The sequence below is a fragment of the Podarcis erhardii genome (genome assembly GCF_964252035.2).
Source record: "Podarcis erhardii genome assembly, chromosome: 6".
Lineage (NCBI taxonomy): Eukaryota > Metazoa > Chordata > Lepidosauria > Squamata > Lacertidae > Podarcis > Podarcis erhardii.
This window is the reverse complement of record NC_138510.1, coordinates 8,853,703-8,869,139: the sequence shown is the minus strand read 5'-3', so window position 1 is coordinate 8,869,139 and position 15,437 is coordinate 8,853,703. Positions and strand designations below refer to the sequence as shown.

General features: G+C 46.4%; 1 protein-coding gene across 4 annotated transcripts in view; it reads right to left on the bottom strand.

Moving 5' to 3' along the window:
• Window positions 1–15,437, bottom strand: part of NKAIN4 (sodium/potassium transporting ATPase interacting 4) — a gene marked incomplete at its 3' end in the record, with an annotated part of 564,211 nt that overhangs the window by 464,851 nt on the left and 83,923 nt on the right. Inside the window, exons 6-7 of one of the 4 annotated variants that reach the window (XR_014158000.1) lie at window positions 6,214–6,298; window positions 1,982–3,448 (exon numbers count right to left, since the gene is read on the bottom strand). Coding sequence is in view for 3 of the 4 variants with exons in the window: in XM_081868137.1 (XP_081724263.1) it covers window positions 3,439–3,448; window positions 6,214–6,298 (95 nt within the window). Of the gene's footprint in view, window positions 1–1,681; window positions 3,449–6,209; window positions 6,299–15,437 lie in introns of those variants that run through there. The other 3 variants (XM_081868137.1, XM_081868139.1, XM_081868138.1) reach the window with 3 other exon arrangements.

The window sequence follows — 15,437 nt, the reverse complement described above, 5'->3', positions numbered from 1 at the left end:
AAGAGCTCACCAGGTGTTTTCCAAAGGGAAGAGACCCCCTGAGATCCTTGGGGGGAGGGTAGAAGCACTGATAACATAATTTTGTTCCTTGGTATGTTGTTATTTTTTGAAGGGTGCATTGAAAACTACAATTTCCAAGGGGCAATGTAATGAGATGCACATGTGCCATCATCACGCATCAGCCAACAGAGCGCTTGGGGGAAAGGTGAATCCCCACCCCCACCCTGAGAATTATCCAAGAAAGCTAGTAAATACCAAACTGATTTTGAACTGAGCTCAACTGAGGATGTTTACAGAAATGATTTGGCTGTGTGGCAAGGTGATTCCAGAATCCTCATCTAGCCTTATTTCCAATCAGAGAAAAAATTGCAAATGGCAATATATCTGCCTCCTCCCCTCTCTAGCAATTATTCCCTCTCAGCTGTGCTATGGAGAACAGGATTGTCACCGTCCTTGAGGGGAACAGGAGAAGACAATATCTGTGATGTCTGATAAAAAAACACTTGAGTGATGGACAAGTCAAATGAGGTTTGTGTATTTAAAGCATTAATTTATTAGAACAGTAACAAAGAACAGAGAGAATCATGCTAATTAAAAACAAACGAACCAAAACCTCCTACTGTCTTCTAGAGGACTCCACCATGGAGCCCTTCACAGATCACCAGGCCAGATCACATGGAAATGTCTGCTCAACCAAACCAACGCAATGGGCTGAATGGTGGTCCCGATCCTTGGCACCCTTGCGTCCTGTGCCACTACGATGATTTGCTTGTGTGTTTCCTTCGTGCTTTCTCCTTGGAACATTGTGGTCCTCTTCAGAGGTGCAGGCATGCAAGTCATGGCTGATGGTCACTAGCATAACCCTATAGGTTATATGGCTTAATGGAGAGGGCAGAAGCTGTCTGCCTGTGAATGTGGGCTGTGGACACACGTGTGGATCTTCGCTCTTAAGAACATAAGAAGAGCCTGCTGGATCAGGCCAATGGCTTGATCTAGTCCACTGGTCTAGTCCAGCATCCAGTTCTCACAGTGTCCAACCATAATGCCTGTGGGAAACCAGGGAGCAGGACATGAGGACATGAGTAACTGTACCCTCTCGTGGTATTCAGAAGCATCCCTGCCTCCAGCTGTGGCAGAGGCAGGGCATAGCTATCTTGCAAGGCTGGGAAGAAGGGAGTCCTGAAACTTGACTTGGCTCTTAGGTAGCCCACAATCCGATTCACACAATGTCATATTTGAGCATCGGTCGCCTGGCTTCTCAACCCCAGAGAAGAATGTTAAGAACAAGAGTCTTTCTTTCTCCTTTTTAGCATCTGGAAAGTCCTTGCGATATGACTGTTGCAGATGAACTTTTTATTTTTAAAGGCACATGTGGGTTGCCTATGACAGATGCAGGGTCTTAGCACCACAGCAGACGGAACAATTCTGCAGAGAGGCGCTCTTTTGCTTGAAACACTTGCCGCCTTGCTATGCATCAGTGTTCTCAAAAGGCCACTTGGTTTTGCAGACAACAGTCCAGAGCTTCGCAAGTGGTCAAGTTGTGTAATAAAGTCAACTCCCCATCCCCGTTTAGCACAAAGGGCATTGTCGGTAGGCATGATCTCAAATCGAGAGAGAGTGAATGTAGGAGAATGCGCATGGGTGTGTTAACCAGAAAATGTTCTGCTTGGCATCCATAATTGGGGGGGGGGGGGAGAGGGAAGCTAAAAAGTGGTATTGACGGCTGAAGGAGGCCTGACGGCAGCTTCAGCATGGGGTTGTGTTCTGGGATGAAGATGGAAGGCAGCAGATAGACATGGCATGGAGTAGGTGTGAATTGTAGAGAAGGAGAAGTAGTGCAGGGACAGTGGGAAAGGGTGGGGGATGGAGTCATCGGTTTGGGGAGGGGCCTGTTATATGGAAGTGAAAGAACAGGAGAAAACTCTCAGCCGCAATATATGTGGCACGTGACTTTTTCTGTGGACAATGGGATAAGATGAACTCTGCTTAGGTCACTGCAAAAGTCCTTCTAGTTGAGCATCCTGTTTGCTCACACTGGCTGATCAGAGGCCTTTGAAAAGCCCCCAAGCACGGCGTGAAGGGAATAATCTTCTCTGGTGCCCCCCAGCAACTGGAACTCACCAGCAAGCTGTCTCTGAGCTTGGAGGAATGCCGACATGACTGACAGCTGCTGTCAAGGACATAGCCACCCATGAATTTATCTAATCCCTTTATAAGACCACAAGGATGAAGAAAACATTTGGGCAAAGATCAGTCTCGGGATCCTTCTAGCATGAAGGGCTTGAGAAATCTGCCATGGCCCATGATATCCATGGACGATCTATATGCTTGTGGAGATCTACTAAGTGTGGGATGTCTTGTTACAAGTGCAGAAACTTGATGTCTCACCACCGTTCTGAAACCGTGGGGTAGCTTTGTACAGCATTGCAGTTGGAACGAGGTAGGCCCACTGAAAGCCAGCTAAAAATAGCCTTGGAAGATGGACCCAGCAAAGGGGCTTGCCAGGTAGCCACCCAAGCAATAGACCATATGGATGGAAGCTTTGGTCCTCCAAATATAGCTTAACTATAGCTCCTATCATTCCTAGCCATTGGTCATACCTGCTTGGGCTGACGGACATCATAGTTCTCCACATCTCTGCAGACCTTAATGGATGAGGGTACAGAGAGACAGAATAACATAGAATTGGGTTCTAAATAGTTTTCCTATGACATCTAAAAAAACAACCACCACCAAGGAACTTGTAAGTTCAACCAACACGTCGTCCATTATGGGAAACGGTAAGGTGAAACAGTTCAAAGTGGGTTTGGAGATTGGGGGAGTGGGAAGAACTGTAGAGAAAGAGGGTGGGGACAAAAGCAGAATTGGTTGGCCCTGCCTGTCATTGGCTCAGCTATGCTGTCTAGCGCCACCTACTGTTGGCCTCCCTGTCTTCCACCCTACCTATCTGAATCTCTACTGGATCAGTCCATTTGTCACAATGAAGTGGAAGCAATGATATCTTGGAAGTGAACAGCACTCAAGGGCGCTCCTACGAAAGGTGAGTGTTACAGAGTCAAGTGGAGATTCTCCAAATACCTTCTTCTGATTATCAATGGAGTGGTGTGGGGAAGGGAAACAGTATTTCCTCCCCAATTCATTCATTCATTCATTCATTCATTCATTCATTCACAGCAAAACCTGCAAGTCCACTAATGAGCTAGCACATTGAAGAGACATTGGCATGAGTGGCTGGCCAGCAAAACGATATTTGGGCCTGAATGCCCACTTGTCGGAGTTCAGTCATCTTGCTGTGTATGTGCGTATCTGCATGTGTGTCGGTGTTTTTGTGTTCTTTCAAGGGGAATGTGTTTCCCATCTCTTTGCATCTGGGACATCTGGCATTTGGGGAATCTGGATGGATGGTTTCAGTCTGTCCAGAGTCTGGATCCTTGTCACTTACGCAGGCCTGCAGAAAGTGGGAGGGAGGGAGGGAGGGAAGGAAGGAAGGAAGGAAGGAAGGAAGGAAGGGAAGGAAGGAAGGAAGGAAGGAAGGAAGGAAGGAAGGAAGGAAAGAAGGACAGAAAGACATCAGATGAGAGCTCAGAATATGGCACATACTCAAAGGCAGTTGTCAGGGTGCCTTTCCTCAAATACCCTCCTCCCACTAAGAGTATCTAAATTGAGTAAAGTAAGGCATTAACAGGGCATGGTATATTGCAGAAAGAACGTTTCTCTCCCTGCCGCACTCCTCAAACACCCCGAATTCTGCCTTTGATTTTTTTTAAAAAAGAATATTTTTATGTAAAATATATTTTAAACAAAAACATTTATATGTGAAATATGCAATATGTAAATTCAGCGCATGTGTGTGGACATCACTGAGCATGGGGAGGGGCAAAGATGGCAGTCAAGGAGCTATGTAGGCCAATGAAACTCCTTCCTCTTGTCCCTTGGAAATCCTGCTCAGCCTCCATACCATTTTCAGAGAGTGCACCCAGCATGGCCCCTCTACATTACAATTGCAGTCCTGAGGACTAGTAACTTTTTAAGCAGCAAACAACCGAGAAACAAGTTCAGGTCGAGGTTATTGAGGTGCTGAATTCTAAACACATTTCTGTGCGATTAGGGGACTCTTACAACGCACACAGGAAGTATAATATTTCTTCGGCTGCATGCCTGCATGTACCACTAATGAGGCTGGTGGTATTATCGTTTTAAAATGTATCATCTGGTTTTCACTGGTATGTCCCAGGAAAGCATTTTAAAATTCTGAATTAAAATCAGAATAAGGTGGGGTCCTGAAGCACATATCTCAGGCTAGGGTAAAAAGGTGTATCTTCAGAAAATGCTACCTATTACTAATACTACGGTACTAGAAAAATGCCTGTTCTTCTACCTCTCAGGAATCTCCCCAGGCCACAACGCTCCTCCCCAGCCTCCCTCCCTGTGTGTCTCTGGTCCAGCTTGCCACTGACACATGGACCCTGGACACTCCTACTCCATGTAGACCTTCATAGGATTGTCCTTTGAATCTACACTACACCTTTTTGGGGGGTCCTCCAACCCAACCACGCACACACACACACAAAAGAGAACCCCCCCCAAGTACATTTTGTTCTACTTCAGCTTCAAGCTTCCTTCTGCTGGATTAGTAAATCAAGGCGCTGCCTCAGATCCTCCTCCAAAGGCATTGCATATTCCCTCCTTGCAAAACCTACAGTGCTGGAAATCAATATTTAATCTCTTGCCTCATCAATCTAAACAGGGTGACAGAATGGGGGGAAATGCAGTTCCGGACCAAAAACAAAAACAAAACCCAAAGGTGCTGGCGTTTTAAGAGCTGACTTCAGGCCATTTTTGCAAACTGTTGGCACCAGTCACAAAACGAGATTTCGGAGCAACAAAAGCAAAGACTTCTTCACGCTGAGCACAGTTCGCTTACAGAATTTTCTGCCACAAGACATAGTGATGGCCACCAACGTTGACATCCTTGAAAGGGGATGGCCACTGTGAGAACAGGATGCTGGCCATTGGGCTCTTCTTAGGTTTTTGTGGTCATGTTGGCTATATGCTTCTCCCAGGATCAGAGGGAGAGTGCCTTAGACTATCCATGCCTTGGGAAAAATTCCTTCCAGTAGCACCTTAAAGACCAACTAAGTTAGATCTAGGTATGAGCTTTCGTGTGCATGGGTATCTGAAGAAGTGTGCATGCACACGAAAACTCATACCTAGAACTAACTTAGTTGGTCTTTAAGGTGCTACTGGAAGGAATTTTTTGTTTTGACTATGGCAGACCAACAAGGCTACCTATCTGTAACATGCCTTGGGAGTTATTGTAAAAAGAGGCAGTCCAGATGAGCCCTTAAATCTTAGCACTGCTCTTGTAGAACTCAACAGGGAAGTAGAGGGACACAAAATCAGAATTAGCACTGGCTCCACCTACTGTTGGCCTCCCTGTAGGGATGCGGGTGGTGCTGTGGTCTAAGCCACTGAGCATCTTGGGCTTGCCAATTGGAAGGTTGGCGGTTCGAATCCCCGCAGTGGAGTGAGTTCCGGTTACTCTGTCCCAGCTCCTGCCAACCTTGCCATTCAAAAGCATGCCAGTGCAAGTAGATAAATAGGTACTGCTGCAGTGGGGCGGTAAACGGTGTTTCTGTGTGCTCTGGCACTCGTCACGGTCCTCTATGTGCCAATAACAGTTTAGTCATGCTGGCCACATGACCTGGAAAACTGTCTGTGGACAAATGCCGGCTCCCTCGGCCTGAAAGTGAGATGAGCGCTGCAAACCCCATAGTCGCCTTTGACTGGACTTAACCGCCCAGGGGTCCTTTACCTTTTACCTTGGCTTCCTGCTATGACTGGAACATCAGTCTCCAATCATAATGGGGCACTCGTGGTGGATTTATACTGGAGTGTACAAACATCATTCCACTTTTTAAGTTGTTCTCCGATGTTTCCCCAATGTTGCAGCGTTACTGATGTTTGGAGGGCCAGTCTTGCATTATCGCATAACAGAAGCAGGATGAAAACAGGCCTGGGAATATTTGTTGCAGGATTCCAGCAGGGAACCCATGGACCATGCACCAATTTGAAACAGAGCAGTATGTCTACCCTGAAACCTTTGCAGGCACAAAGCAGAGAGTCCAACATATATCCGCCCCGGTTACCATCCTGAGAACAAATCATCCCGAATGCACAGTTGGAAAGAGGTCTGGAGGGGCCCATACTTACAGGTATGTCTGCTTGAACAAAAGGTTGGAGGGCTTTTCATTGACATGGTAGAGAGGGAATGGGTCAAATCCACCAATGAAATCAACTGAAAGAAAGAAAATCCAAAACTCATGCATAAAACAATGGTGTGGTTGAAACAAAACAGAAGGAGGGTGAAGATGGCAAACAGTAAACCAAAGGGTGAGGGGGTGTGCAGAAAAGACCAAATGCAAAGGTGCTCACCAGCAAAGCCTGAGGGCAGAATCCTGCCAAATTTAAGCACATGCACGCCTTGGTGATTTCAATGGGAGACTAAAGGACAGACTTCACTCGCCTGCACTGAAATTAAATGAATGCAACCATCCTTAAGGGACATGGGTGGCACTGCGGGTTAAACCACAGAGCCTAGGACTTGCCAATCAGAAGGTCGGTGGTTTGAATCCCCGTGATGGGGTGAGCTCCTATTGCTCGGTCCCTGCTCCTGCCCACCTAGCAGTTCGAAAGCACTTCAAAGTGCAAGTAGATAAACAGGTACCGCTCCGGTGGGAAGGTAAACAGCGTTTCTGTGTGCTGCTCTGGTTTGCCAGAAGCGGCTTAGGCATGCTGGCCACATGACCCGGAAGCTGTATGCAGGCTCCCTTGGCCAGTAAAATGAGATGAGCGCTGCAACCCCAGAGTCGGCCACAACTGGACCTAATGGTCAGGGGTCCCTTCACCTTTACCTTTAACCATCCTTAGCTTTAGCTAGTTTGTTCCCTGGGTTCCTTGCAAATTCCTATCAAGAAAGTCAGTGTGGTGTAGTGGTTAGAGTCTTGGGCTGTGACCTGGGAGACTAAGGCTTGAATCCCTCACTCAGCCATGAAGCTCAGTGGGCCCATCACTGTCTCTCAGTCTAACCTACTTCACAGGGTTGTTGCGGGAAATTAAATGAGATGGGGCAGAACCATGTGCGCCAACTTGAGTTCCTTGGGATATAAATGCGATAAAATAAATAAACATTTAAAATGGAAATGCTGGCAATGTGGACTTCCATGATGAAATAACCATCCAGGACTACAACATACTTCTTTTGGTCAGGCACCAGTAAAACAATCCAGAAAGGAATGGGTTCCTTTCCACAGTTATCACAGTGATGCAGTGGCTCAAGATTTGGGGTTCCAGCCCAGCTGCAGGAAGGTCTGAGAGGCCTTGGAGTCTGAGAGCAGCTCTTGAAGTCCTTGTTCCTCTGGCCCACTCCAAGCACATCCCCAGCTCCATCTGGTACACAGGCTGAGACCCTACCTGCCCGTGGACTATCTTGCCAGAGTGGTGCATGCTCTGGTTATCTCCCACTTGGACTACTGCAATGTGCTCTATGTAGGGCTACCTTTGAAGGTGACCCAGAAACTACAACTAATTCAGAATGTGGCAGCAAGACTGGTGACTGGGAGCGACCACTGAGACCACATTACACTGGTCCTGAAAGACCTACGTTGGCTCCCAATTCGGCCCGGTATACCTGAAGGAGTGTCTCCACCCCCATCATTCAGCCCAGACACTGAGGTTCAGCTCCAAGGGCTTTCTCTTTGACATCTGGTAGGAGGGCGTTCCACAGGGCGGCGCCACTACCGAGAAGGCCCTCTGCCTGGTTCCCTGTAACTTGGTTTCTTGCAGCGAGGGAACCGTCAGAAGGCCCTTGGCGTTGGACCTCAGTGTCTGGGCTGAACGATGGGGGTTGAGACGCTCCTTCAGGTATTATTATTTGTGTGGGGTGTGGGGGGTATTAGTGGAGGGGTAGTACCTCTGGTGGGAGAACATGTCATGGTGCTTCAGAAACAGTTTGTCCACCTTTGGTCCCCATCCTGCACTTAGCTGTCACCTGGAAGCTCCTGGAAGCTGCCAACATGCGACAGCCATCACACCCCAGGAAATGGCTGGCTAAATGACGGTGGCCGATGGGTCTCAAACTCTCAGTGACTGAGGGACTTCCCCTGCATGAGAAGACAGGCTCTGGTGGATTGAGCGGGCAGGAGCAATAGTAGGTCCAACGGTCAAGAAGGTGGTTTCTGTATGTGCTGTAGAGGGAAGTGAGGGGCAGATGGGGCCCATCAACCTGGGAAGGAAGCTGGGAAGAAAAACTCTGAGCCTAAAACTCTGAGCCTAAACCTCTGCTGCCGTGTGGGATATCTTTGGGAGAAGAAAAGGTTAACCCAGAATGGAGTCCCTAAGATGGCTGGATGGTGCCTTGTATGCCTCCTTCTGGCAGCTCCTGCTGCTAAGCTGGTACCAAACATACTGCTCTGCTCTCCTTTGGACCACACCAGCAAGGCCAAGAGAAGAGTCTTGCCTGGGGGGCCCAGGACCTCCATACACACTGCCCAGGTTTGCGCCCCAGAGAGGTCACTTTGGTGCTGCTAAAACAGCAGTTTGACTTTGCCCCCAGAAGCGCACTCCATTGTTTATTGAGACAGACAGATGGCAACAACAAGTAGCCCGGGAAAGGGGACGGGTGGCCAGTTGAAACCCTGAACAGGCCAACTCTATGCTGCAACATTATAATGCAGGTCCCAGTTGTTGAACTATCACTCGCAAACTGAGTAAAGTGTGAATAGCGGGTTGCGTTATTGTTTCCGCCTCCCACCCCCACTCCACAATGGCGCGTAAATTGTGTTAGCGCCTGGCAAGGCACCTCTGCACTTATAAGGACTTCCTGCTCCAGAGCAAAGGAGCGTTTTCAAAGAAACCCACAAATGGGAGAGAAAATTAAAAGGCAGCTCAAATTGGCTCAGGTCACTGGAAGGCTCTACTGCTGAGAGTGTGAAATATTGATGGTTTGTCAGTGTTAATTATTGAGGCTGGCATTTCGGAATTGGAATGCCGGAAGAGGGGAGGGGGAAAGGATTTGCTGGGGATGGTGGGGGGGGGGCGCTGAAATTAGCTGCTGTGAATTTCTCAATAAATCACTCTCCCCCCGCCAGTTCGGTGACATCTCTTTTTATTTTATTGGCTTTTCTCTAGAGATTCACCCTCCCTCACCTAGCCTGATCAACCTCCTCCCTACCCCCCATCAAAGTTACTCCTTTTATTGCAAATATATAGCCATAGTTATTTTAATCCAAACTAATATATATATACATATATATACCACAAAATCCTTTAACCAAACCACAGCCAAAATTAACAATCCAGTTTTTCTCTCCAGCAATAAGTGGGAGTTTTGGTTGATTAAATTACAAGTTATTTCCCATTTCTCTCTTCTCCATCTCTCTCTTTATATATATATTGCTCAAGTTATAAAATATCAGAGCAGCATCCAGAGAACCAAAAGTAAGTGTAGAACATACACCCAAAATAATACGGTTAGAATAACAGTATGACATTGGAAGATTAATGATTAATGGTTTAATCATGTCTTTATTTAATTATTAATCCATTAATTCTGGGTTTTCGTTCAGAACAGGTGTGGGTAAACACCAAGGTCTTAAACATGCACCTGAAATTACAGATGATTGGAGCAAAGAGTTAAATGAATTTCATGTTAAAAGAGCCCCCTACACTGACAGCCCCATTACTTGGGGCCAGAAGGCAAATGTTAGGATCTCTTTGTACCTCCAAAAGGTTCTCTACCATAGAAGGCAATAGCTTGGCAAAGAGGTTGAAGGGGAGAGTTGTTTAGGACTTTGTAAGCAAGTAAGAAGACCTTGAACCCTGCCAGGTGGCATATATGCAGCCAGTGCAGCTGCTTCAACAAAGGTGTACTATGTTGACCACAGTTAGCTCAAGGCAGCAACCCCACGGCAGCATTTTGCAGTAACTGCAGCTTCCGAACCACCTCCAAGGGCAGCCCCACACAGAGTGCATTGCAGCAGTCAAGTCTTAAGGTTACTAGTGAACCAGCTGAATGTGGCCAGATTATGTAACTTTTTAGAATTAATCTCCCAGTGGGGCAATAGATAGGATTTGGCCACTAAGATTGCTTCACAAATTCAATTCAACGGTTGCCCCCTTGGGGTGATTTCATATCTTAAGCACATGCTGGTTTTTTGTTGCATCAATTATGGTTAAGTGTTTTTAATTTGTTGTTAGCTGCCCTGAGCCCAGTTTTCTGAACAGAAATTATTTCTTATTCTCAAGCAACAATGATAGATTTTAAGTCTATAATCAGTGTGGGGAACTAGATGTTACTGAGAGCCAGTGTGGTATAGTGGTTAAGAGCTGTAGACTCATAATCTGGTGAACTGGGTTCACGTCTCCGCTCCTCCACATGCAGCTGCTGGGTGACCTTGGGCTAGTCACACTTCTTTGAAGTCTCTCAGCCCCACTCACCTCACAGAGTGTTTGTTGTGGGGGAGGAAGGGAAAGGAGAATGTAAGCCGTTTTGAGACTTCTTTGGGTAGTGATAAAACAGGATATCAAATCTAAACTCTTCTTCTTCTTCTACTGGACTCCAACAACATCCCCAGCCAAGAAGGTCAATGGTCAGGGATGATGGGAGTTGCAATCTAAAAATATTTGGAGGACCAGATAATCCCTTCAGAAGCTGGTACCCTCCAGATGTTATTGGACTACAACTTTCAGCATCATTGGTCACACTGGCTGGGGCTGATGGAAGCTAGTCCATCAACATCTGGAGAGTATCAAGTTGGCTACCATTGGATAGACTCACCCCACCCGAAGAAAAAAACACAACATCTCTCCCAGCTGCTAGTCAACATCCTCAGTAACGTGCAAAGTATCTTAGCATCTTCCTAAGCTCAGTTCTCGACCAAGTACAGATATATTAGCCTAACTAGAGGGGGTGGCAATGAAAGTGGTTCAAGCTGTTCATTACAGGCATTTTAGAGCGTTGTAAATTAGAAGGCCAGCTTCTGATGCAATGCCGATCAATAAAACCACCGTGAAGAACACATCTTTTAGACAGTTTCAAAGAGAGATTGCTGGAGTAAGTGCTCTTTCCGCCCACCCCAGAATTTGGAAAAGCACTCGCACTACTCCACTCGAAATAAATACAGCCACTTACAGCAATTGAACTTAATGCGTTGTTTAACAGGAGATTAGTGACCTGGCTGCAATACTTGTCGAGCCAGCCAATAAACACTTAGGGCCCAGTGCAGCCAAAGCTAAGCACTTTAAACAGTGCAACCCTAAAGCACAGTCCCCCAGGAATAAGCGCAATAAATACAGACCAGGCTACCTTAAAGTTTAGCTCAGGTCCTGTTTGTGGGTTTCTCATAGGTATCTGGCTGTTCACCAGGAGGACAGGAAGCTGAATGAGCCATTGGCAGTGCCAGATTTACATATAAGCAGGGGCGAACGAAGGCGTTGTGACACCCAGGGCGGGTGTCACTATGTACGACTCATGCACCGTACGCAGCGACACCACACATGTGCTGTGCATAGTGGTTTGCCGGTGCTGGCGCTCCAGCGCCATACGGCCGGTGCCGGGATCCTCTGCTTGCGGCTGCAGCTGCGAACAGAGGATCCTCTACCCTGACCTGGCCACAGTGATCCATGCGATGATAACCTCCTGGCTTGACTACTGTAATTCGCTCTACGCGGGGCTGCCCTTGAAGCTGTCCCAGAAACTCCAGCGGGTACAGAATGCAGCAGCGAGGCTCCTCACATGGGAGCATATTCACCCAGTGCTTTTCCAGCTGCACCGGCTCCCAGTGGATTACAGGGTCAGATTTAAGGTGCTGATTTTGACGTTTAAAGCCCTTCACAGACTAGGACCCTCATACCTACAGGACCGCCTCTCCTGGTATGCCCCACGGAGGACCTTCAGCAACACCCTAGAGCTCCCGGGCCCTAAGGAAGTTAGATTAGCCTCAACCAGAGCCAGGGCCTTCTCAACACTGCCTCCGGCCTGGTGGAATTCTCTGTCTCCTGAGACCACAGCCCTGCGGGATCTGATCTCTTTCCGCAGGGCCTGTAAGACAGAGTTGTTCCACCTGGCCTTTGGCTTAGAATCAGTTTGATTCACTCGTCCTCTTTCTTTTTCCTTTCTCCTCCTATGAAGAGATTGCACCCTAATGTTTTAATGTTGTATCTTAATCTTTTAAATTGTATTTTAATCAACTTGTTTTTATTATTGGTTGTTAGCCGCCCTGAGCCCAGTCTTGGCTGGGGAGGGCGGGGTATAAATAATAATAATAATAATAATAATAATAATAATAATAATAATAATAATATTTTACAATAATAATTTACAATTATTATTGTTGTTGTTGTTGTTGTTATTACATGTGGCTGTAGCGGCGACGGAGGGATTCCACTGCCGTCTGTATGGCGCTTGAGTGGTGCCGGCAGCAAACCGCTATGTACAGCGCATGTGCGGCAGCATTACATGCAGCACATGCACTGTACATAGTGGTTTGCCACCAGCGCCGGGAACCTCTGCTTGCGGCTGCAGCCACAAACGGAGGATATTCCACATGTGACTGTGGCAGAGTGATGGCTGCTTGCGCCGCCGTGAGCCCTCGGGGGGGGGGGCTTCTTGTCACCCCTCAGACATGGCACCCGGGGAACACTGCCCCCCCACCCCTGTTGAGATGCCACTGTGTATAAGCTGAACAAGCTATAGCTTAGGGCCCCACTCTCTTTGTTACCATAAAGAAGCAATGCAGAAGCAAGGAGCAGCTAAGCCAGCTGCAGGTGGCTGGAAAGCCAGACAGGATGTTTGTGACTGTTACCATGGCAAGAAAGGGGCAGTCCATTCTCCGTATTGAGCACCGGATGTTAGCTCAGTGTGTGTCATATGACCTGTACAGGATGTACATGGGTGGAGTTTTTTTCTCTCTCTGCTGTTGTTTATAAAGAGTGCAGACATCTTTATCTGTATGGCTGCTAAAGACAGGAATAAAAGCATGTAGATACATTTCTGTCTGAGTCTGATTCGCCTCCCTGGGGTAGCAGGGAGGAGAGAGAAGCAATGGTGTGTTTTTCTCACAGTCTGGGAAAAATCGCCGATACAGACCTCGCCTGTTTACCTGCCGGGAGTCGCAGGGGGAGGTCAAAAGGAATTCAGCCGGTGCCTGGAGAGGTAGGCATATTCCTCTGACCGAGGCAGAATTCCAACACTCTTGACCCCCCCCCCCAAAAAAGGGGGGAAAAACCCCTGGATGTACATTTCCAAAACATCAGATAAAAAACAAATAAAATAATAATCCTGTGATGTAAGTAATGGGCCCCGCCTGCTAGCCTGCTCCCTAAAACATCACTGGTTTGCCCATTTCTATATATAGGGTGCCTACATTCTGCATGGACTGGTTGTAACAATTACTTGGATAAAATACGTATTTTGTTATGTGCAAATGGCTTTAGATACCTATTAGGGCCTTAAATTACCATATAGCATATATTCAACATGGCAATTTGTTGTTGACAAAGGACAGCTGGACATATAAAGGGCTCCATTACCTTCAGTAGCTTAGGGCCTCATCAAACCTAAATCTGGCCCTGGCCATTGGCCTGATCTAACAGGCTCTTACTATGTTTTATTTATTTACTTACAGTACCTCCCCCTGCCCTGCCGCCCAAAATAGGTGCCAGAACTCACCAAGAAGTTAAAACAAAACAAATTCCTTCCAGTAGCACCTTAAAGACCAACTAAGTCAGTTCTTGGTATGAGCTTTCGTGTGCATGCACACTTCTTCAGATACACCAAGAAGTTGTTACAGTAAGTTGTCGGGCAACTCGGGGCAGCCCTGAACAGATACTGTTTTGATAGCAGCTGAGTTCACTCCCCGCAGAGGTGCTAAAAACTATGGCAAGCTTTTTTACCACATGTGGTGGACCCTGCCCCAAGGTGAAAGACTTCTGGGAAAAGATTTATAATGAATTGAAAAAAATGTTGAAATATACATTTATAAAGAAACCAGAGGCCTTTCTTCTTGGAATAACAGGTTTGGAATTGCCCAAGAAAGATGTTAAATTATTTTTGCATGCCACAACTGCTGCTCGTATTTTACTAGCAAAAATGTGGAAAACCCAAGAATTACCAACGGTGGAAGAGTAGCAGATGAAGATGATGGATTTTTCGGAGCTAGCCGACCTAACCGGAAGAGTCCGTGACCAGAAGGAGGAGGAGTATCAGGAAGAATGGACAAAATCTAATGATTACTTAGTTAAATTTGTTAAGTTAAACTAATGGGAAATAGCTTGCAGGAAACAGATATAAGGAATTTATATAAGTTAAGTGATGTTTAACATGTTAAATTTTGAATTGAAAAGATATAAGGATGTTAAATGATTAAGTTATAAGAACTTTGATTAGGAGAGCCATTAAAAAGATATGCATTGAAATTCAACCAAGGGGAAGCGAGGAAGTCACTTAGCAATGTTAATAAGTGTAATTTTAGTAAAGTTATGATTTATGTTTGTTTGTTTGTTTACAATTTTGTGAAAATCAATAAAAAAAATTGGGGGGGGGGGACAAACTATGGCAAGCCGTCTCCCTAGCTGGTTTGAGAATCACTCCCTGGTTTTGGTGCAGACCAAATAAATGTGTCCCCTTATCCCCCATTCTCTTAGATTCAGGCAGGTGATTTGGGGGGTTTCCTTTAAAAAGCTCAACAACTTTTGGGGTGTCCTGGTTTTTACTTTTTGAAAGATGGCATCTACTTTTAGAAAGATGGCGTCTACTTTTTGAAATATGTGCAATGGGAGAGGCCTGGCTAGAAAGCTTAAAGCCTGTTGCTGCTACACAGGAAACGGATGGACGAAAAGAAAATAGGAACTGGCCTGTAGCTTGACCAATCACTGGGAAGAGTGGCAAGGAGCTAGGTGGAGTCACAGATCTAAAAAAAAAAAAAGTGTAGACTTGCACACACTGGCCAGCTTCCATTCTGACTTGAAATGTTCATTTTGGGCTTCTCAAAATGTACATAAAGGCAAGTACGTAAAAGCAAGGGGGGGGTGCCAGCCTGCAATGGCGCCCACCTGAGAGGTGTGCCAGAACTGCGCTCTGTTAATTTATATGAATATTTATAGACTGTCATAAAAATATATCCAAGCGGTTTACAGCAACGAAACATAAATCCGTACAAGAAAAACCACAAAAAGTTGAAAGCAGACATTGATTAACCATGGTGGAAGTATGTATTCTTAATTGCCTGCTTTCTTATAATCTCATCTCTTTTATACACAATTGATCACTGCACTTATCTCCTCAGGAGGTTCGTTCCATATGGTGTGGAAATCAGGCCTCTTGCAGATCCCTCTGAACCCTTTTATCCCAACTCGATCCCTGAGATCATCTGCAGAGC